Source organism: Sturnira hondurensis, unplaced genomic scaffold (assembly GCF_014824575.4).
Source record: "Sturnira hondurensis isolate 20B ecotype Veracruz unplaced genomic scaffold, ASM1482457v3 Scaffold0022215, whole genome shotgun sequence".
Classification (NCBI taxonomy): Eukaryota; Metazoa; Chordata; class Mammalia; order Chiroptera; family Phyllostomidae; genus Sturnira; species Sturnira hondurensis.
The window spans coordinates 1,526,427-1,552,130 of record NW_028094846.1 but is presented as its reverse complement, the minus strand read 5'-3'; the positions used below and the strand labels follow the sequence as shown (position 1 = coordinate 1,552,130).

At 61.8% G+C, this 25,704-nt stretch overlaps 1 protein-coding gene across 2 annotated transcripts in view; it reads right to left on the bottom strand.

The window, feature by feature from the left end:
* Positions 1-25,704, bottom strand: part of PBX1 (PBX homeobox 1) — a 207,518-nt gene that overhangs the window by 6,835 nt on the left and 174,979 nt on the right. Inside the window, exons 5-8 of one of the 2 annotated variants that reach the window (XM_037035161.1) lie at positions 21,214-21,349; positions 17,185-17,344; positions 10,807-10,919; positions 9,463-9,552 (exon numbers count right to left, since the gene is read on the bottom strand). In XM_037035161.1, coding sequence (XP_036891056.1) covers positions 9,463-9,552; positions 10,807-10,919; positions 17,185-17,344; positions 21,214-21,349 — 499 coding nt within the window. The remainder of the gene's footprint in view (positions 1-9,462; positions 9,553-10,806; positions 10,920-17,184; positions 17,345-21,213; positions 21,350-25,704) is intronic. The other variant, XM_037035162.1, reaches the window with a different exon arrangement.

The window sequence follows — 25,704 nt, the reverse complement described above, 5'->3', positions numbered from 1 at the left end:
CCTGGAGCTGACTGGGCAGGAGACCAAGTCGGTCACTGGTCCCTTCAGGTCAGGGGCCCTGCCCAGCGGAGGGAGTTAGAACCCTCCCCAAAACACGCTGACCTGTGACGCGTGTTCGATAGCGGTTTTTCCCTTCCAAAGGTTGCAGGCTGAACAAAGCCGTTTGCTGAGATGAGGACGGAGGTGCCTGGGAATAGGCAGGTCTGTCTCTGCTCCCCGCCCTAACTCCCTGTGGCCAACACCAACACCTGCCCGGCGAGTGGACAAACGAGTGGCGGCGGGCGGAGCTCCAGGCCCCTGCGCCACCACCTGCCCCGGGGGGACAGGCAACGAAGAACTGGTCTGGCCTCTGCCTGTGTGCCACAAAGACCCCCGGAGGGAGCTGGTTAAGGTCACAGGGTATGAGGTGTAGGCAAGGCGGGGTTCAAAGGCAGCTCTTAGGCTGTAAAAACAGGGAAATAAAAAAGGAAAAAGGCCATTCTTTTGTGAGAGAGACTCTCTGGACAACAGGAGACACAGAACTGTGGAAATCTCGGGGGGCAGCAGCCGACCCAGCCACAGGTCTGCCCACTGCCCAGGAAGGAGGAGGGGAGGTGGGGGGCGGGCAGGCGTCCTGACCAGGGTCCCAGCAGCCCCTTCCGCAGAGCACGCGTTAGAGCAACCGCCGTGTACCAGGCCCGCCCTGCAGACTGGGTGCAAAACCGGACCCTTGCCTTCAGAAACCTGGGGCCTAGAGAGGAAGTGGAGGAAAGAATCAGAAAAGCACCCCTTTGTGACCCTGTGTCCTGGGGACCGTGTGGCACAGTCTGGGGGACCTGGCATGGGAGGGCTTCCCGAGAAGACACCGAGTTGAGCCCCATGACACGAGAGGCCTAGGGCCTGGGCTGCAGCTACTGGGGCTCCACCACTCAGGCCTCCAGGGCAGGGGGAGCTTACAGGGCGCGGCCGGGCAGGCTGGGGAGCGTGGCCAGTGCCACCGGCACAGGCAGGAGTCTCCGGGCCCGGTGCTCGGGGACCGTCAACAGCAGAAGCATGGGCACTGGACGAGGAGCGAAAGGGACACCCTCGGTCCGTCTCACCACCTTCAGGTTTGTGACTGTTTGAATGCCTCTTTTTTGTTTACATTTAAAACCATCCAATTGTTTCAATAAACCTGAATCGCGTAAGTTAATGCATGTAAACTGCCTAGCACAGAGAGAAGTTGGTGTTATTAATATAATTATTAAACGCCGTTTTGGCTGGTTAATTTCCTATCCACACTGTTTTTAATTGTTCTTTGATTTACTGCTTTACGAAGCTCGCTTATTTCATCGCCACTCGGCCTGGTTTGTCCCCTCGGCCAGCGTGTCCGTAGCTGCTGGGTCTCAGCCACGCGCCCTTGCTTGCTTTGCCGCCCGTGCGCCTCGCGCCTCGCTCTGCCCTGGCCCCTTGTGCGGGCTGCAGTTCAGTGGCACAGTCTTTCTCCCCACTTCTCTGTGTTTCATTCAATTCTGGGCACTACTTTCTCTGCTTCATCTGATTTCATCCGTCTCATGTTTCTCCTGGCCTCTGGCTGCCCTGGGCACCTCAGGAAAGGCGTCGCCGCGGGCCCAGTGCCGACAGAAGGGCTGTCCCGACAGAGGTCCTGGCCAGTGTGGCGACGTGGCCCCTTCTCAGTCTTCCTTCTGGGCCGCAGAGACCACACTCGCGGGGTTTCTCCAAACTGTGTGATCTAGGCAAACGCATCCTGCTCTCCCACTGGCTGCCGGGGTTAAAACAGGATCGACGTCTCACGTCCAGGTTCCTACAAGTTTCCCCGAAGACACGGGGCCCCGATGTCTGCCCTGCTGTGTGACAGCAGTGACCAGCAGGCTGGTCCAGGGCAGGGCCTTCTGTACGATTTTCAGACTTAATTTTAATAAAAGAACCAACTCATCCTAAACATCACGTGCCACCCTGGAAGAATACGTAACAGAAATCAAACCTGAATTCTTATCATTCTTTTCCGGACCAGTCAAGCTCCAAAAGGTGATCAGAAGGAACACAACCAATCCTCTGCCTGGGCGGTCTGCCCACCCCTTCGCAAAGCGCGTGGACCGGAGGGGCGGGCCTCCATCTGGGGGGCGGAGGGACGGGGCCGCATCCTGGCTCTGGATGCCCGGCCTCACTGGGACGACCTCAGCTCCCCGAGTCCCGGTCTCCGTGTCCGTAAAGAGCAGATGCAGACACGGGTGGATGCTGGGCTCTACCAGGCACTAGGTGGGGTTATGAGTTAGCACAGGCAGGGTGGACGTGGGGACCTCCAGTTAACCGGGCCCCTACGCATGCAACCCGCTGTCCTCCAGATGCCCCCTCCCCATACCCACCCCCCAGCACAGCCCTCACTCTTATGGGGTCCCCGCAGAGTGCCCCTGTCCTCTCGCAGAGAACGCCCTGTGCACAGGTCGATGATGCTGACAAGAAGCTGTGTACGCGGCGGGGGGGGGGGGGGGGNGGGTCACGGGGGGGGGGGGGGGGGGGGGCGATGCAAAGGAGATGAGCGGAGAGCGATGGGGATGATGAAGAGGGAGGTCTGCCGTCTGACCCAACTTGCAAACAGCATCTGCTTCCAGTCCTATATACTTCGTAAGTTTTTATGATGGAAAAGGGATACAAGCCCCTTTAAGAGCAGACACACCAAGTCAGAGCCCAGACATGTGNCCCAGCACAGCCCTCACTCTTATGGGGTCCCCGCAGAGTGCCCCTGTCCTCTCGCAGAGAACGCCCTGTGCACAGGTCGATGATGCTGACAAGAAGCTTGTGTACATCGGGGGAGGGGGGGTGGGCAAAGGAGACGAGCGGAGAGCGATGGGGATGATGAAGAGGGAGGTCTGCCGTCTGACTCAACTTGCAAACGCATCTGCTTCCAGTCCTATATACTTCGTAAGTTTTTATGATGGAAAAGGGATACAAGCCCCTTTAAGAACAGACACACCAAGTCAGAGCCCAGACATGTGTAGAATAAACATCCTCTTCAACTGAAAATGGACTTGAGCAGAGTGAGGGGTGACGGACAGCAGGCAGGCGGAGCCTCGGGTGGGCCGGGTGGGGCAGCTGGCCAGACGGGGACAGACTGTCCTGTGGGGGCTGTGCCCTCTCGTCCTCTCCCTGCTGGTTTGCTTTTTAAAACTACGAGACAGTGAGGGCAGTAAATCTACATGCAAGCGTGTGACCCCTGCTGAGCTGCCTAAACCTTCACGTTGGAGGGAGCTGCACACACACCGCACTCTTCCGAGCGGTTCGCGCGCTGCTGGCAGCAGTTACTTGGGCGACGGCGCGCTGCTGTCTGCAACCGACTTCGAAATGGATAAGCAAACCGAGATGGGCGGACGGACGGACAGAAGGGTGCAGATGTGGATGGACACAGGACGAGGCCGCGGGCGCCCTGGTCTCACTGGGACACTCTTCCTACTTCCCCACCCGTTTGGAAGGCGCAGCATAAAGTGGCTGGAGAAATGTGACGTGAAGACTCCGCCACGCGGAGCAGCTGAGGCCGCACGCCCTGCTGGGCCTCGCATGCTGGGAGTAGTGGGCGCGTGGGCACAGGAAACGCTGGTTTTCACAGGGGGCAGGGCCCGAGACTGCACACCTCGGTCTCCCAGGGGCCACTGGGGCCGCTGATGTGTGGGCCAGACCTGGAGGAGACCAGCGGGTCAGGGGACAGAGAGCCACGCAGAGGCTGCTGACTGAGGCTTCGGTCACCTGGAACCTGACACGGAGGCCTGCCTGGGCTTGAGAAAGTGCTGGGTTCGAGGAATTAGTGGCTGCCGGAGTCAGCCGTTACCGCCGACAGAACTGGAACGGACGGAGGCATCCACATGTTTACACCTGAGCCCTCCCTCCGCCCTACTTCAGCGTTGCAAGTGCCGTATTGCGCTGACCGGAGCCGACTCCTCGGGCGAGGTTAGTTTCTAACAGCTCTGTTTTCACACGGAAAGACGCGCCGTGACAGCGCGCTTTCTGGGCTCCGTGCGAGCGTGGCAGCTGTCCTCACTGCGTGTCACCTCTGTGACACCGCTGTGCCAGCTCTGGTGGCCACTAAGTGACTCTCAGGGCATCTGACTCACCCCGCCCGACACAGCAGCCACGAGCCACGAGTGGCTGTTTCTGTTTCAGGTCACTGGACTCGCAGGCCACTTGAGAATTCCTGTTCTCCATCGCACCAGCTGCGTCCCGAGTGCCCAAGAGCCACGTGTGGCTAAGAGCTAACGGGCCTGACGGCTGCGGGGCAGAACATGTGCACCGGGAAGAAGCCCTTTGCACAGCACAGTTTGGGAGAAAAGGTGCCTTCGGTGTAGCCGTCGGCAAAGCCTGTGGAAGAACGGCAAACGCCAACGGACGTCTACAACAGTGCGCGTGCCTTCAGTGGGCTGCAGCGTGATGGGGCACGGTTCCTCTCGTTACGGCCATGGCCAGGCTCTTTAAAATAACAGGACAGCGACTGCACTGGGTGGTGCCCCCCCCACCCCCGCTATGAGAGGCCGGGGACGGAGCGGGGTGCTCCCCGCCAGCTCTCTGTGACTTCACGGGCTGCGAGGGCCAGGCTGCGCGGGTGCTCGTGTACCCGGTGCTGTTGAGCGCGCAGATTCTCGACAGCCCTTCAGGTGAACAAAGCACTTACTCATTTATTTCCTCATCTGGTTCGGCGTTCCCGGCTCAAGGTGTTCCTGCCTTCTGCCGTACTTTTCTATCAGATGAGACAGCATTTAGATATCGAAACATCGTCCTTCGGGAATGTGGAAAAGAAATGCCTCCGATTCAGATAAAACTAGAGGTGAAGGAGAGGTTTTAAAAATGTACCAAATTTAAAAACAACGCTTGAATTTTTCTAAGAAAGAGGTCAATTGTTTTATCCAAAATCAAGCTTGCCAAGGAACGCGAGCTCCTTCTGAGAAGGCGGGAGGCGGCCCCTTCAGGAATCAACACTGACACTTCCCGCAGTCGAATCCAGCCGAGTTCACTTGCTGAGCGCTCCCGGAGGTCTAGCGGGCCGGCCACCCGCGGCAGCGACCACAGAGACGCACTGCTCTGCTGCTTCTTCACAGAGCGGGAGGCAGGGCCCACCAATGGTGCAACCAAGGGACCCTGCCCCGGGACCACCTGGCCTCGAGACATGCGTGGGCCTGATGGGGCGGGAAGCTCCAGGCCCTAATTCTGATGAGGAGCACACAGACCCCCTTTTATTTATGGCTCTGGAGCACCTGCCTCCTCTTGTGTCCTTGGAAAAGGAAAACACTGTGGTTTGTGAGAGAACGACACTGGAAGAATGACCTTGGACATCACCTGGTCAGCTGCCTCTTTCAGAGTTCAAGAAAATGTCCTTTGAGGCAAAGGGACGTGTCCGGTCACACAGGCAGAGGTGGCATCCACAGACAGGCCCCCCCCCCCCACTACGAACATGGTGATGTTCGGGGTCCTGGCATCTGCAGGTCCGAGATAACAGAGTGCTGTGCGGCCGCTTCCACGAGGGGCTATGGGTCTCCACCAAAGGACACCGTTATTATTGCTGTTATTGTTATTCCGCAGTTTCTCAGAGTCTTTTCCTCCACAACGCAACCAACCCTCACCCTCCCTCCTGTGGGGCAGAGCGGGTCTTGGAAGAGCAGAAGCCTAGTTCCAGACGAAGTGCTGAGGGAGAGGGCAGGGAAGTTGGGGCACCACACCGTCTGCGGGTCAGGCTTTCTCCACCTTGACCTGGCGGTGACAGGACGCAGCCCCGTTCTCCAAGGTCAAAACTACTATAGATGGCAGAGTGGATAGATAAACGGATGATGGATGGATGGATAGATAGATAGATGAACACATGGATGGATGGATGGATGGATGGAAGGAAGGAAGGACAGATGGAAGGATGAATGGACAGATGGATGAATACATGGGTAGATGGATGAAAACACGGATGAACATATGGACAGACGGATGAATGAATGGACAGGGGGGTGAGTGAGCCAGTGAAGAGATGAATGGATGCACGAACACAGGACCACACCTCTGAATGATCTGTCCTCACTCACTCTCTGCACCTGTAGGCTGCCTCCTGGCGGCGGGGGAGAGACAATGGCAGGACACGGGTCACAATGTGGGACATTTCTTCTTCTCTGACCACTGTGTGCTCCCTTGAGTGCTTTTCTGGTCTCACAGGCTCCACTGCTCAGGTGTCAGGGTTGAAGGGCCAGATTGGGTCTCCTTTTGTCGGCCAGGCTGCACACCCCTTGAGGGCAGGAGAGTGACCCCCCAGCCCTGGGACATCACGGCCATCGGGCTTCCTCCATTTAACACCTGTTTGCCTGTCACTCCCACAACATACGCGCTGACCAAAACGCTTAGACGCCACTTACAAAACAGAAGACTGAGCCTTTGCTAACTGGAGAGAGCGCTGAATGCCTCTCCGAAGAAAGCAGAGGTGACTCTCGTCATTAAACACGCTCTTTGAGTTCAGTGGCCTCTTGCCTCCTGCAAAGGTTACTGCATGGCAGGTGGGGGGGGGGCACAGGCCAAGCCTCAGGACTGGACTCCCTGAGGGGCAACAGAGAGGTGCCGGGGACTTCAGGGCAAGGGTGATGAAACCCGGGGACTGTGCAGGAGTCAGGGAAGTGGGGGCCACGAGGTGGTCAGAAAGCAGTGACGACGGCCTGGAGAGGGGCTATTTCTAGAACTGGGAAGGGGACATTGGGTGGAAAAGCGCAGTGTGGCAGCGAAGGAGCCGCTGGTGCACCGAGTGTCAGGCCCCTGGAAGCACCCCGTGCACCCCTCACCGCCACGCCCCACCCAGCACGGTGGCCGGCGTCTGGCTGGTGCAGTGCAAGCTCACTGAGGCTCTGGAAGGGCCTCGGGTACCCCGCCCACCGGGAGCGCACCTCTGCATCGGAAGAGGAACCCGACAACCGTGCCCAAGGACCCTCACTAGGGACCACCATCGCGCAAACCGCTCACCCGGCGGCGAGGACAGGCCAGGTCAGCAAGTCATCACGGTATCATCACAGTCACCTTCTCACTGTGTCCAAGGGGGACGGCTGCCGCCTCGCCAGGGCCCCTCCCACCTGTCCCCTGTCTTCCCGAACGCATCCCCGGGGCACTGAGGATGGGGCCCACTGGCCCACTTTCCAGGGGAAGTCCCACATTTGCCCCTGGGCACACACACCGGGGCCAGACTCCCAACCCCGCTGGGGGCCCCCCACTGCCCCGGCGCCCCTGTGGCTGTGTGCCCCTGTGGAAGGCACGGGGGTCCCAGCGCCACAGGGCACAAATGCTGCTCAGGTGCCGTGTGGACACTGTGGGTGCTCGGCCAGGGGCAGGGTGCAGGCTGCCCAGGACTCGTCTGCATGGGGAGGGACACGGCCCTTGCCTCCGCTGGTCTTCCTTTCTCTGCCTCCTTGTTCTCACACACACACACACACACACACACACACACACACACACACGGAAGTACACCCCCCCGCCCCCGCAGCTCACTCCACCACCTAAAAATAAATCTCACTCTGACAAACTGGGTCCCTGCGGGTGGCACGATGTCGAATCAATGCCGAAGGACCGCACCCTATCTCAGCCTTTGATCCACTCAGCCTGCATTTTAAAGACCCAGAAACCAAATAGACACAGTTCACAGAGGAAAACGAGAGACCCTTTCAAGTGGCACTTTGAAGCCCCGTTTCTGCCACAGACTGATGCAATCAGACGTAATTGTCTGCACATGTGCGGTCACGCGGCTTCAGAAATGACTCCCAGCCCACAGAGGGCGTCGGCGGGTCCGGCTGACCCCCAGAGTCCGAGGGTCGCACTGGCTGGGTAGGAAAGATGTCACCTACGAGAGCAGTCAGCCACTTCCCGCCCAGGCACGCGGGCGGCCCTCCATTCCCTTTGTGAGCCTGCCCAGAGCGCCGTCCCCAAAATACAGGGCAAAGCTCTTTCTGGGAAAACCCACCTGACACCTCAGAGTCAGGATGTGCGTAAACGCACACGGTTGGATCCCCCACCCCTGTCCCAAGCACAGAGCCACGGAATTCATCTGGAACCCATTGTGGGGTGCACATCCCAGAATTGGTCTTTTTAGGGAGCCTTCTGGCGACTCACCACTTAACAGGGGGTACAGTTCACAGGAGCAGAAGGCAAGGGCCCCTCTGCTCTGGACACCCGTCGACCGCCCGGAGTGCGTGGGACAGGCCTGCTCTGAGCCTGCCACCACGCCCCGGGCACTGTCCTGTTGAGTGTGGCAGACACCCAGACGGGCCTCTGCCTGGGGAAGGCAGAAAATAAAGGGCGCCCACGTGGGAGGTGCCGTAAAAGCCACCAGGACACCAGCAGCCTCGAGCTGACACCAGGTCCACACCCAGGAGTGGGATGCGGTCTGAGTGCCCCCTGGTGAGGAGTCATGGCCGCCAGAGATGGCCGGCACCCTCCCCGAGGACTGACGGTGAGAAAGGCCCCTTGGCGAGGAACGTGGTTCCCTGGACCATCTCCTTGGGGGCGCCCCTGCCACACCCCCCCCCTCCCCGTTAGCTCAGCATGACAAGCCTAGGCTCTGCCGGTGATGAGCGTCTAAACTGGATCCACAGCCCAGGTCTCCCCCCACCCCCGCGGAGTCAGCACTCTGCTCCGCCCCACCCCCTCGCCTGGGGAGGTGGCCGGGCTCCGCTGGGTCTGCTCTGGCCACAGTCACAACGGCCGTCAGCATGGACCCCGCACCCTGGTCAGTGCCAGCCAGGGGACATACTGCATCAGGCCAATGTGGGACTTCCTCCACCCCTGGTTTATTTTTGTCGCCACAAAGCCAGGACATGCCCTCGTCCGAACCACGGCCTCCCTGGGCGGGCAGCCCCGTGTCCCCGCACGCTGTCACGGCGGCTGAGACGGTGGAAGGCTGATCTGAGAAATCCGGTCGGACGGCTGTCCTGGATCTGCGCTCGGCTCTCGTCCCGTCTGTCTGATCAATTTCACTCTACGCCCCACGCTTGTCGCTACACATTTTCGTGCCAGTCGGGAGCCGCCGGGAACTCGAGACCCGGAGGAGCAGGCTCCGCCCCTCCCGCCCCTCTGCCCACCAGCCTCACTGTTAATTCTGGGTTTTAATTATCATCCTTCGCCAGGTCGGGGAAAGGGTTCTTTCTGAGACCACAGCCCTGGACGCATGGACACTGGCTACCAGTGCTCCTCCCTGGCTCCCACCCACCTTGTGGCAACATCCCGGCCACTGCTGTCAGGCGTCACCTGTTTGGCAGCCCCGCACCGCGGTGGGCATGTGGCTGCCGGTGCCACGCCAACACTGATGGTGTCTGACAGCCCGGCCTCCACGGACTACGTGGGTAGAACGCTGCCGCTGGCGTTGCTGATGCACAAACAAGAAAGGAGGTGACTGTCAAGCGAAGATGAGCCCTACTAGGTGTCACTGTGGCCCTGCGGCTTTGGAATGACCAGCAGGGAGAGCGCGGAAACGGGGCGGTCTCTTACACTGATGCCCTGCGGACTGTACATCTGACTGGCCGCGAGTCCGTCACTGTATCCTCCTGTCTGGCTGATAACATGGCGAAGGGTATCCACCTGGACGGGCGAACAAGAGAAGAGGTTAGTCAGGGGGACGCAGGGACAGTGAGCGGCAGCCTCACACAGACGCCACGTGGGCCCCCGGGGCGGTGCCACCACTCTGGAGACAGTCGTCCTGGGAAGGGCCCCGTGTTGGGGGCCGGGCTCCCCCGCCAGCCCCCAGCAGCCTCCGTCTGGGGTCAGGGCGGCGGGCGTGGCAGCAGAAAGCAGGAGCCCCCACCCCGCACTGGACTCCTTGGTGAAGCTGCACGAGGCACAGGGGTGGGCGGAGGGGCGTGGGGCGGGGCAAGGACCGTCCCTCCCATACCACCTCCCCAGGAGCTTCTCCTCTGCTGGGCGTCTTGTGAGAGTTGAGTGTCTGTGACGAGGGGCCCCGTCTGCCACCTCCCCGAGAACGCAGTGTGGGGCCCACTCCGAGGACTGAATGACGGCCCGCTGTCCCGTCACCTGACCGACAGATTCCATCTGACCACGGATTCCATCTGACCTCTGGATTCCTCAGCCCGGAATCCAGGCCACTCCCCGAGTGAGGGCTGGCTTGAGGGTCAGCGGCTCTAGTCTGGGCCACGCTTCCGTCCACGTGCTGGCAGGACCCTGGGCGGATGGGGCTGGGAAACGCCCCGGTGTGCGGACCCAGAGCACCCAGCACCCTTTCCTGCTGGGCATGGGGAAGGCAAGCTGCGGGGGGGGGGCACCGAGGGCTCCCACTATGCGGCCTCCTTTCTGTTTCTCAACATGGCCTCAGACTGGCCACCAGGACAGAGACCCCTGGACCTTCAGGAACACCGAGGACATGAGCTCAGTCACCTGGCTGCGTGTTCCTCACATGGAAACATGAGACACTAAGACACCTGCCCCTTGGAAGCACCTCCACGGCGGCCAACACCGAGCGGAGAACCCAGAACAAGAGGGAGACCTGCAGAGCGGCCACGCGCACGGCAGCCCCCGTCCGTCAGCGCGCAGAACATGCTGGCCGGCTGCCCTGCCAGCTGCGCCACCTCGCCGCCTGCTCCTGCCCTGCCTGCCCCGCGTGACTGACGGACCAGAGCCAACGCGATCGCCGCGTGCGGACGAGAATCCCTGCCACAAGGGCTGCCTTGCCTCCCTTTGGTTCGGCTGCTGACACTGGTTTCCAGGCCCCCGTCCCTCTCTCTCTGGCTCCCTCTCTGGACAGCGGCGGGAAGTGCCGGCTCGGCCGAGGGCTCCTGGACGCCCACGCGGTCCCCTGGCGGCACGCGGGTGGGCCCCTACCTGTGACTGCACGTTGGCTCCGACCTGGGCCCCTTGGTAAGAGTCCCCATTGAGTGACTGCACGCTCATGAACAAGTCTCCAGAGTTGGACATGTTAAAAGAGCTGGAAGAACCTGGAAAGGAAAGGACGAGGCACCTGAATCAGAGAGAGGAAAAGGCTCCGCCCCGCAGCTGGCAGCCGAGAGGAAGGGACATGCAGAGCAACCCCCACGCCACAGGCACACACATGACCTCCACGGGGCACGGTTAGTAGCATGGAGACAGAGCAAGCGGCAAGGGTGCAGGTGGCCCTTGTGAGGCGGATCCGGCTCTGCCGGGCACCCCAGGACCGGTGCCACAGAGCGCCAGGGGGGGATGGGCGTTCGCTCCTCCCCACTGGGTCTCATGGGGCTGGAGACGGGCTCCGATCTGGGACCCCTCTGCCCTCCCCTGAAGTCTAGGGTCGGCCGGGGGTCCAGAGCCGGAGCACGCAGCGGCTGCAGCCTCCGTGTGCAGGGAGCAGCCCTGGTGGCAGTCCAGTGACGTGACCGATGTCTAGAGGGAGGGGACACGTCTCCCTGGGCGGCCCACGGCCCGGGAGGGCTGCAGGACCAAGATACTCTCTTCGAGAGTGGGCTGTCCCTCCCCGACCCTGCCGTCATGCAGGGCAGGAAGCAGAACTAACGGGCAGGGGTTCCCAAGCGTGAATGGACGTGAAAGCACCACCACCACCATCGTCACGAGTGGGCCTTGCGAAGAGCCGTCACCATCTGCTTCCCCTCCTGGGCATGGGCCACCCTGGTGCCCCTGGTCCCACGGGGTGAACCTAGCTCCCTGCCGTGACCTATAAACTCAGGGAGTGGAAAAGCGTGACATCATTCCCAAGTCATTGTGCAGTCAGCGCGTTAGGAAAGCAAGCCCAGCGTGCAAGGTGAGGCCGTGTCGTGCGTTGCGAAGTCAGTGCAGAGGGGAGACCTCAGGGCCCAGGTCAGTGCCACGCTCTCGCTCCCACCCGGCTCGCCCCGGGCGCACTCCTGCCCTCACTCCGAGACGCCATCCCCTGTGTGGGCTTGCCCCACGGGGATCTGTGCCTCTGCTCTGACCCCACTCCGCTCCCAGCCCAGGCGGCCACCCCGCCGCGTGGAGCAGAAGGTGCAGCGCCGTGCACACCCCGTCTCACACACCCCGACTCGCACACCCTGTCGTGTACCCCATCTCACCCGGCCCGTGCTTCCACATGGCCCCTCCAAAGGTGTCCGGAAAGCTGGGCCTTAGGGAGGACGGGACAAGGTCTGCCTGCGACTGGCTCTGGCCTGGACGCCAGTCCAGCCACGTGGGACCAACAGTCCTCCCACGTGGGGCAAGGAGAGGCCTTGGCTGAGTCTCGTGGCGTTACCCAGGCCTCGATGCCCCAGCTGCGTTCCTCTGAAATGTCCCTTTGAACCCCAGAGACGTGACCTAAATACCAGAAGCCACCTATTTTGCCATAAGTCTGACAACACTCTCACATTTAAATGTCACCAGAACTGAGAACAGCTAACTCCAAGAAACCACTCACCACATTCGTGCCCCAAGGCTGCCTTCCCAACGGGAGGCTCGGACACTGCTCTTCCGGTCACACACCAGGGACAGACACACACTCGCAATGCTGTCTGATGGCTCAGTGGGGGTCAGCGCCTAGGCTGGGATCCGGAGAGACCTCTGAGGGCTGCCCACCGCCAGGGCCCAGGCACCTGAGGGCGGAGAAGGCCTGGACCATGCCACTTACGAGACGGACCCTGCCACCACAGGGTGATTTGAGAAACACATGCACCCAGAGTAACTGCACCTACGCCCAGCCTCGTGGACACAGCGACCGCACACTCAGAGCAAGGGTCTCTTGTCCGAGTGCGCCTGACTCGGGCACACGGACTGGCCCGTGTGCAGAGGCCTACGCGCCAGCGTTTACTGTCACCGTGCACCACGTACAGCAGGACCTGGCTCCTGACTCTGACCTGTCTCTGGAGGCGGCAACCACGCTCAGAGACAGAAATCCGCACAAAAACCGAAATACAGAAGTCACGTTCTTCCTCCTGCGCTGGGAGTTGGGAAGACCTGTCGTGAAGGGAAACCGGGAAGGACGCAAGCCCCAGGCCAGGAGTGGCTTCTCAAAGTGCGGAAACAGCGCCCCTGTGTGCTTCAGGCCGTCGGGGACCTCACCTGCGGGCGGCCTTAGAATGCGCACCCATCACTAAAGCACACTGCACCCTGTGCGTGGCAGCTAGAGGGCTCCGAGCTCGGTTTGGGACGGGGCGCGCGGCTGACCCCAGCTGCCACCAGAGCTCACCTGCCCGGAACCAGACCGAGGCACCAGAATGGCCGGCCGGTGGGTGTGCCGGCGCTGGCTGAGGCAGGCCCGGGGACATGTGAACACCTGCGCCCCAAGGGCTGCATTTCTGAGGCTTCAGGACACTTAGCTGTGTGCAGGAAGAAAAGGACCAATGCCCTTCACAGTCCTGAGACGAGAATCCTAATTATAAAGTCGCAGCCGAGAGCAGGGTGTCCGGCCCCGGGCCCCAATGACACTTCAGGCCCCGCCTCCTCGTGGTGGGGAATGACTGTGGGAGGACCAGCCCCGTGCCTGACCTCTGGCCCCCAATCCAAACTGAAGATGTCTGCAGACAGTCCCAGGACGCATGTCCCCTGCGGTGTGCCAATGACCGAGGACAGGAGCAGACTCGCTTCCTAAGGAGCTCGCTGCGTTCGAGGAGGTGCCGAGGGCTTGCTCCTCACGCAGCACTTCTGCAAAGCAGGTGCGTGGGAAGCCTGCACGCGTGTCTGCTGTGCAGAGATGGCGGCTCCAGGCAGGCGAGGTGGCCACGTGGTGAGGGTGGCCCCACGTCACTGGAATGCTCACCAGACAGCCTGGGGGCTGGATGCACACTTCACTCTGTCTCACGCTCGCCTCTTTGCTGCCCACGCTGCCTCCTCCCCTGAACTCAGACCACAGTTACTTTCTGCCCAGCCAAGTAGAGGAGGGCCAGCCGTCGGGAACCCGTGGTGGGTGTGCAGGCCGAGGCCCCAGACCCCTGGGTCCGGGGGCTCTGCTCTCACGTTCCACTCTGACGTTCCGGGGAACCGCAGGAAGAGAGAACACAGCACCGCCCTCAGTTGGCTAAAGCCCTCCCATGGCTCCAGACCATGAAACCACGAGGGCCCCTGCGGGTGTCTCAGAAGTGCCAGTCGACTTCCGGAGACAGGTGACCTCCACGCGGCCCATGTGGACCGGGCAGGAAGCCCACGCCAGGGTGCTGACAGCAACCCTCCACCAACCCAGGAAGACTTAGGAGTGGGGGGCGGGGAGCAGGAATGTGAGCCAGGGCCTCCGAAACCCTGCGGGGCTGGGACAACCCTCCCTGGTGGGACCTGCCACTGTCCTCACCATGCCGGTGTGGCTCAGCAGAGAAACCCAGACCGGGGGTGCTGAGCCTGTGTGCGGAGGGTGGCTCGGCTGGTCACAGACTCACGCTGTGGACGCCACCCCACAGCCAATGCCTGCCACGCACAGGCCAATTCCTTCCTTTTCGGAGGCTGAGGTACCTTTTGCCTCCCCCAGGGGCCCGTTTTCCCGAGATCTCAGCTCTTGCTTTTGTAGCCTCAGCAGCAGCAGCAGCAAAGGGGGACAGTGCCACTCAAGGTCACGCCAGAGGAACCACAGACCCAGGTTCTAATCGTGGCTTCTATGGCCCGTTTTTGCTTTCTGCTTTTCACAACTTATTTCTCCGGTCTTCCTTCTCTTCGCTCCACCCATCTTGCCCAGCTCTGCTGGTACGAAATATAATGTCCATCAAGTGTCTCCAGACGTTTGCGAATCTGCCACGGCTTTCCGAATCGCGCCGAGAAAACAGACCCGGCACACACCGACACAGGGTGGTCGGGAGCGGCGGCACAACCAGGGGGAAGTACCGCTCCCCACGCAGAGGCTCGGGGGGGGGGGGTCCACTGGCCAGGCGTCCTCCTTGCAGTGGGAGTGAGCGTTTGTCTGCCAAAGCTCCGGAAAAGACCCCTGTCTTAGCATCCAGGCCTAACACGTGCCCAGGCTCCAAGCATCGGCTCCAAACTCGGACAAAGTCCATTTCCGAGGATCACCCCTTCACTCCACACCTGTCACCCTCCTCGTGGGCGTTTCCCCCTGGACTGTGGGCGAGCTGGCACGTGGGCCGGTCGGGAGCCTGTGCCACGGTCTCGGCACCGCATGCGGAGCCCAGGACACGCGGGCGAGCGCCCGGGGCTTTCTGTGCAGAAGGCTCCTCTCTGCGACCTCACGGCCCTGCACCCACACGACAGACGCCCTTTCTCTGCCCCTCACAGAAGCACACCCAGCGTTCCTCTGCGCATTGTCCCCAGTGACTTGGGGACAGCAGGCAGGCTCCACTCCCACTTTCCGCCATCAGTCACTTTGTGTCCAGAACGGTCACGTGATGTTCGAGGCGCCGACCAGACCTTCGGGAAACTGGACTCAGAGGTACATTCCGAAGGAGCCACATGGTCCTGGGACACAGAGCAGGGGTGAAATGCTTGCAGGTCTCCCCTCAAGTGCTTTGGAAAAGAAGAGGGGCCCTGGCTGGTGTAGCTCAGTGGATTGAGCACGGGCCTGTGAACCACATGATCGCGGTTCGATTCCCAGTCAGGGCACATGCCTGGGTTGCAGGCCAGTTCCCAGCAGGGGACACACGAGAGGCAACCATACATTGATATTTCTCTCCTTCTCTCCTTCCCTTCCCCTCTAAAGATAAATAAATAAAACCTTTAAAAATTGACTTTAAAAAAAAAAAGAAGAGCGAGGCCCGGGTGGGGTGACGCGGGGGGTCCACAGGGCCCGTGCGAGCCAGCTGTGGTGCGGACGGACCAGAGAATGGGGGGTGGGGGAGGAGGCGCTCTGAGCTCTGCCTTGCATTACGCTCGGTTTGCGGGCGCGCTGAGTGCGTTTTCGCCCGTGCTGACCAGACGGCACCTACTCCAAAGAGCCAGGGAAGCGTGGGCCTCGCAGTGCTGTCCCCCTGGGGCTCCCGGGTCAGAACTGCTTCATCATGGCCCTGTTGGGGTGGGGAGAGACCCTCTGGTTCCTACCCCGTTCGCCTGGATCTTTTGCCAGTTAGACCGTGGAGGGGACAGATGGTGACACACAGAAAACCTCCGGCAGCATGATTGCTCTGCGGGTCCCCACTCACCCGGAACACTGGGAGGAAGACACCTGGGCAGAATAGAGCGTGTCTCACGGTGGCCACGTGTGCAAGCCCGGTCAGGCTGCACGTGGGACGCCACCAGAAGGAGGCCGTGGCGCTGCGGCCCCGGGGCCTGGAGAACCTCATCCTACAAGCTGGTGTGGCCACGAGCTCACGCCGGAGGTGGAGCCGCTGTGTCCCCGAGAGCCACTCCCCACACGTAGAAAGGGGGCTCACGTCAGTGGACGAACGACATTTGGGGTCCAAGACCCGCGGAGCCCCAGAGAGGCTGGCAACTAGATTTGCCATCGCTTGTTATTTCACGACCTGAGACACTTCGGCGAGCGCCCCTTCGGGATCGCGGGCACCCATTTTCCTAGATGCGGCCCCACAGCCACGGGGTGAACTGTCAGGATCCGAGACCAAGCCTGTTTCATGAGGAAACATTTTGGGTTTTTCTCTAAAACAAAAGCAATGACATGCCTCCCAAAACATAAAAAAACCGGGGTGTGGTTGACGCGGCTGTGACCACGTTTCTTCCACACGGAGAGACTCAGAACCAATGAGACGCACTGTGGCAGCCGGAACCCCGGGAGTGGTGGCACGACACATGTCCCCTGAAATAAAACCGGGACACGGCGCTCGGCTGACACTGTCACGTGGAGACTAGGATCTGAGTCACCTGCATTAATGACCCGCAGTTTCCTCTATAGTTTAAATAAAGAAAGCCAACGAAATAAAACAGTAAGGAAAGTTCAGGAATAACCATCATCTGGTTCCGCAGGACCAAGCACTCGAACAAGCTGTTTGCTGGAACCGTGGGCGTAAACACCCAGAACCCACGCAGGACGGCGGGCATGGGGTGGGCCCGCAGAACAGACCCGGGCCAGACTCCCCGCGGGGCAGACTGGACGCTGGGCCTCAGGGCCACCTCCTCAGGGGCGTCTCCAAGGGGGAAGATCGAGGTCACCCCATCACAAGAACCAGTGCACCTTAAATAGACACGGTGCCTGCCTCCAGGCACGCCCTTCTCATGGACACAGAGCGCCCGGCTGCCCACAAATGAAGGAAAGACCCCCAGGGACGTGGGTGACCACTGGGACACTCGGACACACAGTGAAGAGTCCTGGGGACTCACAACAGTGCCCGGCTGCAGGAAAAACGGAGCCCGCCCACAGGCTGGAGAGCAGCTCACCGGCGGAGTTGGGCGTGGAGGGCGAGTTGGCTTGGCTCCCGTGGGCGGACACGTTGGTGGCCGTGACGGCCGTTTTGGCGGCGTAGATGTTGGCTTCCTCCTGGAATTTGCCTATGTTCTTCTTGTACCGGATCCGCTTATTTCCAAACCAGTTTGACACCTGCAGCAGTTTGAGAGAAGGGGGAGCGTTAACATCGTCCTGCACGGTGCACAGGGGCTGGGGGCGCGGCGCAGAGCGGGCAGGCGGGCTTCTCCAGGGGCGATGTCACACCGCGTGGAGAAGGCCCGAGCCGCGAGAGGGTGGCGGTGTAAAGAGGCCCTCACGGAGCCTGACCGGGCCCGGCCGCAGCCACGCGGCGCTCCTAGGGAGGGGCGGCGGGAGACCGGGGCCCTTCCAGCCAGACACTCGTTCCACATTTGCTAGCCTCGTGAGCACGACACCAAAGCAAAATGCCTTTCAACAGTAAGTGTAGCTTCTGCAAGAATCTCCTTTGTCGTAGCAATGCTAATGCTGACTTAGGCAACACAGACCTTTAAAGTCCCATGTTAACTTCTGGCAACATCGATGGATGTAATGCAAATTTTGGGGGGTGAAGTAACTTCAGTGTGGACTAGGTTCTTGGCTGCGTTGCACCGAGGCCTTAGCACCATGGAATTGGTCCCTGCATGTGCCACGCCTGTGTGACTGGGCGGAGGAAAGTGCGCTCCAGGCTCCCACGGCAGAGCCGACACACAGTGACCCTGACTTCCCCCCACTCGTCCACGTGCTTCCCTCGAGAGCGTCCCTGCAGCGGGCGGGCCTGACGGAGCCCCAGGCCCCGCACACCACGCCCCCGCCTGGGCCGGGCAGGGCCAGTGGCAGCAAGCCGTCCTCCCCGGCTCCAGCCTTGGTGGGAAAGCTCACGCCACAGGTTCCAGATGCGACTCAGCACTGAAATGACGTGGTTTTCACACGACCACAAACCAACCAGGACCTGCGGGGGGCAGGGGCTGACCACACAGGCGCCGCGGCTCACGGAGCCTGCGTAGGTCCTGGCGATGGCCCACAGAGGGAATTCGTGCAAAACCACTCACTTTTGAACACGTTAGCAAACCGAACAACCTCACAAGCTGACTGTCAGAGTCCCTTGCTATAGAAATCAAACCACTGCAGTTTGTTAGTAAACACGAGAGAAAAACTCAGTGAGAAAACGCTGTTTGTTGTACACGCTTGTGCGACAGAAAAAGAGGCTTGAACCAGAAGACGCTGGGCCCTCACAAGGACGCCGCCCGTCTGACCGCGCCCGGACGACCCGTCTGCCCCGATACAGCCTTCCCCACCCGGGCCACTGACTCCCGGGGCACGAGACAGAGGAAGGGGCCAGGGTTTCTCTGAGGAGCTGGATGAGCCGAGAAAGGGGGACAAGGAGGCTGCTGGGGGGACTTCTGAGGAAGAAAGGACGTGCCTGAGGGCTGACTAAAATGGCTACAGGGGGGAAGAGAAAGAGGGTGGAGGAGGGACGCGTTCGGGGACAGTGGCTGTCTGAGTGAGGACAGCAGACGGGACAGAAGATGCCAGACACGCTCCTGGTGGCCCACCAGGTGACAGCCACACCCTGGGTGAGGTGCTGTACCGGTGTCCTCGTTGAGGAGCTCGCCGTCCGGCACACGCTCAGCGGGCCTGCTGGGCACCGGGGCGCACCCACGACAGGCTCAGTCTGAAGTGGGGGAAGCAGGTCTCCTGGAAAGACCCCGGAGCACAGCTGGAACACGAGAAGTTTGAGGGGCCCGTGAACAGGGCTGTGGAAAAGTCCCGCCAAGTGAGAAGTGCTGTCTGCAGACTGGTCACTGGGGACGTGGATGAGACCACGCAGCCCAGAACAGTCTCTTCCAAAGTCAAGGGCATGGAGAGCAGGTGGGAACGGATTCCAGGCCTCCTGTCCCCCAGCCCCCGAGAAGCTGACTCAGAACCAGGGGGAGACCTTGGGGTTCTCAAGGCTTCCCTCTGCGGGCGGCCCACCTGCAGCCCTGGGACCAGAGAGGGCTGTGGAGGGGTCAAAGCAGAGGAGGACCGTGGGTGGGCTTCGGGTGGGTTTTGGCGCACGGGCCTGTTTTGGTTTTGAATCGTGAGAGGACTCCTAAGAAGATTTGGAAAGAACTGGTGATTTACAAGGATGGTGGACCACAGGCCCGTGGGGCACGCAGAGATGGAGCTAAAGGCAGAATGGGCTTTGGGGCAGGAGCCTTCCGCAATGGTGGGAGACCTGGTCAGGAGACAGAGCAGAGGAACCCGGAGGAAGGAGGGGGCAGTGCCCAGGGGCGAGAGGGAAGGGTTTCGCAGGGGAGGGTGACCGTGAACCAAGAAAGGAGGGAGGGGGAGGGGAGGGGGAGGCTCCCGGAAAGGAGGGGCCTCGCAAGGCACCCCTTAGGTGTGGGGGCTAGATGGGGACCCCCTGCCTGGGAACCGGGGTTGGTGGGAACCCCAGGAGTGAGCAGGCTCCCAGAGGGCTCACGGCTGAATGGGCCATGTTCTGATGCCCCACCGTCCCCGACTCGCCTGGCAGCGGTGGACAGCCTGGCTGCTTGGGCAGAGTGACGTGACAGAGGACGGTGTTGTGGCCTTGGGTGGGTGGCGGACAAACAAGGTGACTGCATGGAAACAGTCATCGCAGGAGGCCTGCGATCTGTGCTGAGTTTCCGCAGGAAGGGAGTGCGGGCTGCGGAAGGGGCTGGGGCGCTCCAATGTCTGGGTTTGACGCCGGCCAGCTCCTGCAAAGGCCCCGCTGTCTTCAGTGGGGGCCTGCACCCCAGAATCAGAGCTCAGATAACACAGATGGCCCCACGGCTGACCCTCCCAGACTGTGGGGCGGAGGCTGGAGCCGCCCCTCACAGGCGCAGTGAGCACCGAACGCACTAATTCTCCTTGCCCGTGAGCAGAGGGTCTGGGTTGGGACAGGGGCGGTTGGAGAGCCGGAGACAAAGCCAGGCCACCCGAGCGTGCCCAGGGGCTGTGCCATCCCAGGGTTGTCCAGATGAGATGACCTCCTGCAGGGTCGAAGCCCGGATGGAGGGCCTGAGCTGAAAGGGAGCGGGCTCTTCCCACCCGTCTTTCTGGAAGGGTGTGGCTAGGGCTGCTGCAAAGCCCCCGGCTGAGGCCCCCCACCCCTGCGATGTCTTCACTGCAAGTCCCCGCAGGGAGCAGCCACTGGGTGGATCCCCTCCACCTGCTGGGGGGTCGCAGCTGACGGCACCGCCCTGCGCAGGGAGCGGAAGCCAGCACTCGGTCCCAGAAAGTGAGACGCTGCCCGCTCTGGGCCGCTCAGGCAGTGCCAGCCCGTGCGGGCCTCCTGCGCGTGACGTGGTTCTGAGGAACCTCCCCTGACAGACTGCAGAACTCTCCCTCCTGGCCCCAACTAGAGGCCGGTGTGGCAGGCGGGGTGCAGACCGAGGGAAAAGCCCGGGGCCCCGACACGAGTGCACCCCCACACGCACTGTCGGCCTCTCTCCCACACTTTAGCGCTGGAGGCCGGGGCCATAATCGCTTACTTCCTCGGCCTGCCCACCGCAGCTCTTTGGCGGAGGGGCACTCAGGGACATTCTGTCCAACCTTTCCAATGCAATCACAGTGGCCTGATCCCCACCCCGCTTCCGGTCCCAGAGAGTCTACAAGAGAAGGCATTTTGGTCCCTGTCAAACACTCCGCCCCCAGCCCGCCCGGTCCCCAGGCTGGGCAGTGAGCAGGCTGAGGCTGCCTGTGTTTGAGAAACGATGTGTAACGTGCAGGCGATGGTCCACATTCCCGAAGAACCCTGCCTGCTCTTTCAGTGGGGGACGAGCCGTTCCTGCCCGCTTGTCCTCAGTCTGTGGCCCCAGCGGGTCACCAGCCCCTCAGTGCTGACCTGAGGCTCCCCTGCGGGCACACGCCCCGTGCTCACCCAGCCGTCACGGGCTCGTGCAAGCTCTCGCTTGCAGGGCCTGAGTCCAGTGACGCCCACCGCCCAGCGGGGCCAGGTGGCCGCCCCGGGGCACGGGCTGCGTCCGGATGCTCACCTGGGACACGGTGATGCCACACTTCTTGGCCAGCTCCTCTTTGGCCTCCTCGCTGGGGTAAGGGTTGCTGAGATGGGAATAGAAGTACTCGTTCAGGATCTCGGTCGCCTGCTTGTTGAAATTCCGCCTCTTCCGCCTGCACAGGGAGAAGCAGCGAAGGACAGACCGGGTTCACACCAAATGCGCACAGACGGGCGGGGCCCGCTGGGTGATGACGCCGCCCGTGGAGGAGACCACCGGGGGCGCTGGAGGCCAGAACTGTCGCCGCACACGTCTTACATACCATGCTGCGAGGGGCCCAGTGTGTTTACTGGAGGCGGGGGAGGGTGGGAGGTTTCCCACCGCCTCGGCTTGGACCCCCGGATCAAGCGAATCCCTGCTGCTGGGTCACCCGGAGGCCGCTCCACGCTCGGCCTCGCCAGCCGAGCAAGGAGTGTCCCACAAGCCTCAGGGCGTGGGCAGGGGGTGCCCACCCCCAGCACAGTGCCTGCTGCACGGGCCTGGCCGGGACCCCGTGCCTGCCCCTCACACACGCAGCCTGTGGGGTGGAGACAGTTGCTCCCACCCCCCAGCGAGGGGAGCTGGGCCCGGAGATCACCGCGTGAGTCTGTCACGGAGCCAGCACCTCAGCTTGGGTCCGATGGTGCAACCAGCCGCGTGTAGCCAACTCTGTGCTCATCTCCTTCACAAGCGGCCGAGCCCCAAGTATGGACGAGTGGTCACTGTCTGTATTCTGGCCCCGTGTCCGCACACGCCACCTGCCCCGGAGGTGTCTGGGAGAGGGCCGGGCTGCCTGACCTGCAGCCTGGAGAGCAGGGTATTTCCCTGGAAGAGCGGCCCCTAAATGGTGAGCCAGACGCCTACAGACGTCTTCGACGTCAGGTGGAAGAGGGGAAGGCGGCTCTTGGAATAAAAGCATTTTTTTTTTGCCTTTAAAAAAAAGTGCTACTTGAACTAATTTAAAGTGAGGATTCTTTGGCTGCCTCCTGGCGGAAAGGCCTTGCCCAGGGACCTGCTCACCGCAGACACTGGTTGCTCCCCGCACGCCCAGTGGCTCACCTGGGGAGGTGGGCTCCTTCTGTAAGTTAGCTCTATCAGCCCCTATCAAAACTCCCCCTTACGGATATGATGTCCAGAGGGCCCCCGGTTCTGCCAGGGCACTGAGTTTCCAACTCGCCAACACAAAGCACCCACCACCTGCTGGACAGGAGACGCAGCTGACACGGTATTTCCAGGGCCCCGCCTGGACTAATTAGCACAGCGAAGTGCCGGATTTTACCGGGAGAGCACCATCTGTCTGCAGGCAAGGATCACACCTGTCCAGGCCGTGCCAGGACCCAGTCGCCCTCCTGAACCGCGCCGAGTTTCGGGGTCGCCCAGCACCAGAAGCCGGGCCGACGGGACTAAAAAGCCGCCTAAACAGTTGGCACGCGTCCCAAGCTCCCACACGACGGGAGTTTGGTGAGAGAGCCTGAGGCCGACGAGGTCCCCAGGCTTGTCTTCATGTAGTCTCTGGGGCCTCTGTCAGCCACGCGTGGCTACTGAACCTGGAGAGCTATGAAATTTCATTTATTTCTACTTACTTTAACTGACTGAAACCTAAAGTCGAACACCACACACGAGAGAGTGTAGCTGTAGACCGAGGCTTTGCTGAGACAGCCTGGGCGGCCCCCAGGTTGCAGCACAGGGGCGCATCGCGGGGTCCGCCCTCAGAGAATGCCGGGCCTGCACTCCTCCTGCCCATGGTACCCCAGTGTTTGTCTGAAAGGGGGACATGCCCCCTGAGCACTGAAGTGCAGTGTGGGGGTCTTCCACCCCCTGTCTGGGGCCCTCCGCAGTGGTCCTCGGCCCCTCGGCCCCTCCAGCCTAGCATCTGAGGGTCTGGCTGTGATGACAGTAACTCTCCTCACTCTTGTTGTCAGCTGTACGATGGTGTGTGATGGGAACAACCCTGCTACCGCACAGCTGAGCGGTCCTCTGAACACTTCATCCCAGACACCACACCGGGCTCTGCTCCTCGTCACAGTATTTACTCCTGTGGATGAAACGGCCCGTTTCACAGACACGAGAACACGTCTCAGGACAGGCCACTTCCCCAGGACCACAAAGCAGACCCAAGCAGTGCGACTGGAGAATTTATACCACACAAGAATGGCAGTCCCTCCTTACCCAGCCCTGAGGGTTCCTGCCTCCTAACAGGACACAAGCAATGTGGTTTCGGGGACAGTTCGTGGCTTCCAGGGGTCCACCCTGTCCCTGGGGCCCACTCCCCGAAGTCTCGCACGTGTTTCAATAACTTTGTCCAGCCACGGCGCACGCACCCTGCTGCCCACAGACAGGCCGGGCTGCCAGGCTCTCGCCTCTTCACACTGCCTACGCCTCTCTTGCCGCGGCCTGTGCCCGGTGTGCGTCTCCCCAGCTTCTGGGCAAACCCCACAGGGAGGGGCCCCCACCCCCGCCCCGCCTCTGGTTCACAGCCTCCTGGGAGCGGGAGGCGCTGAGATCAGGACGGTTGCCACCCCTACGAGCAGGCTACGTCAGGGGGTTTAGTCCGTGCACAGAGAGGTTTAGGGTAAAGCTTGAAATGGCGAGCTCCTCCGCGGGCCGTGCAGAGGGGCCTGCGCAGAAGGCGGCTGCTAGGAGCTGGGGCTGCTATCCTGCCACCACAGGGACGGGGCTGTGCCCACACCTGGGAGCCTGGAGGAGGAAGCCTGGGCCTTGGACGAGACCCGGGCATAGCGACGAAAGCCTGGAGCAGAGCACGCAGACTCCTGGAGACAGAAACTTCGAGGTAACAGCTGTGCTGTCCTAGCCATCAAAGCTGGGCCCACGCTGGGCGACCACAGGGGACTCACAGAGGAGGGTCACCCGGCAAAGCAGGGATGTTCCCACTACACACCTGGGGACCAGGCCCAGCCACCGGCACTCCACCTGTCTCTGAGGGGGCCTTTCCCTGCCCCCCGCCCCGGCCTGGCTGAGCAGCGGGCACCCCGGTGGGAGAGTGTCCCTGCGGAGCGAGGAAGGTGCACCCGCTGCCCCACTGCAGCCTGGGGACCGGTGCTCAGACACTCCCGCTCGAGCTGGGACAGCCGCTGCCAGGCTCGGATGGCACAGGGCCACGCTCTTTCACAGCACCAAGGATTACGCGCCGAGGACAGCGGCGGTGGGCGCCCCCGGGAGCCTGGCTCAGAGGCAGGGACCCCAAGGCAGCGACCAAATAGGGAAAGAAGCCTCTCTCGAAGGGACTGTCCTACGCCGCCCGATGGGACGGGCGAAGCGAAGGCTGGTGCGTGTGAAAGGAAGAGCGGAGTCTGACCTTGAACTAACTGGGTGCTGCGGAGCTGGGGTCACGGCAAGAAGAGACCCCAGGACACAAGGGCTCTGCTCCACCCCCTCCCCAACCCCTCTTTTGAAAAGAACCCGTCTGGGCCCGGCTCCTCCCCCTCTCGGCATCTGCCAACACAGACGCCGACGCCAGCATTTCCACGCGGGGCGTTGCCATGGGGACGGCAGAGATGGGGGGGCAGGGAGGTGGCTGCACAAGGGACGAACGGAGACGGGCCACCGGTCACCTGCCCGCTGCACCACGCAGAGCCGTCCACTTAGAGAAGCCGGGCCAGCGGCTGCTGGGGCGGCGGCTGGGTGGGAGGCGCGAGGCACAGGGTCCCCCCTTTGGGGGGCTCTGCCTCCCCTGCTCACCACCACACCCAGCCGGGAGGAGGGAGCTTTGGTTTACTCTCTCTTGGGAGCTCTAGCTGGCCCAGAGACGTGCTGCTGGCGGGCACGCTCATGTCACGTGCCACGGAGCCCAAAGCACACCGGGGGAGAGGGGTGGCGGAGACGCCGGGCCTGGGGGCCTCAAAGGCCACCATGGCAAAAACGGAGGACAAACACACAACCCCAGGGTGAGACTGGGGTGCAGCCATCTGAGCCTGATGCAACTGTGACCAGGAAACGGGCGCCCTGACACACCTGACAGGTTTTTTAAATTTGGAGAGTGTGTTGACCGAAGCTGAGGACAGGGACAGAAGGACAACAGGGGAGAGCCCGGGAGGGCCACTCCGGCCCCCAGAAACCTACGGGAGAGGGATGAGCCGCGGCTGCCCACTGCCCCCCTGGGGACCCTTAGGCTTTGGGAGATGCTGCCTGTGGGGGACAAAGAGGGGGAAGGGAGAGGCGCCGGCGTGCTCCCGGGAGGGAGGGCACACCTCTGACGCTTTAATAAGAACTGTCCACGGGGGTTATTTTCAGAAGCTGACAGAACACCTGGTGGCCCCTGCCTTAGAGAAGACGCTAACTGAGGGTGAGGTCTGGGTCACAGAAGACAGCCAGGGTCCGGAGGGCATTTGTGGGCCAGCCCCCGGAGGCTCCGCAGGACGGGCGGTGGCGCCCAGCGCCTTACGGGCCGGGTGGCGGGCACAGAGGTGGCCGGGGTCTGCACGGACACTCTGGTCTACAGGGTGGGGGGCCTGGCTACTGGTTGTGTTCTGT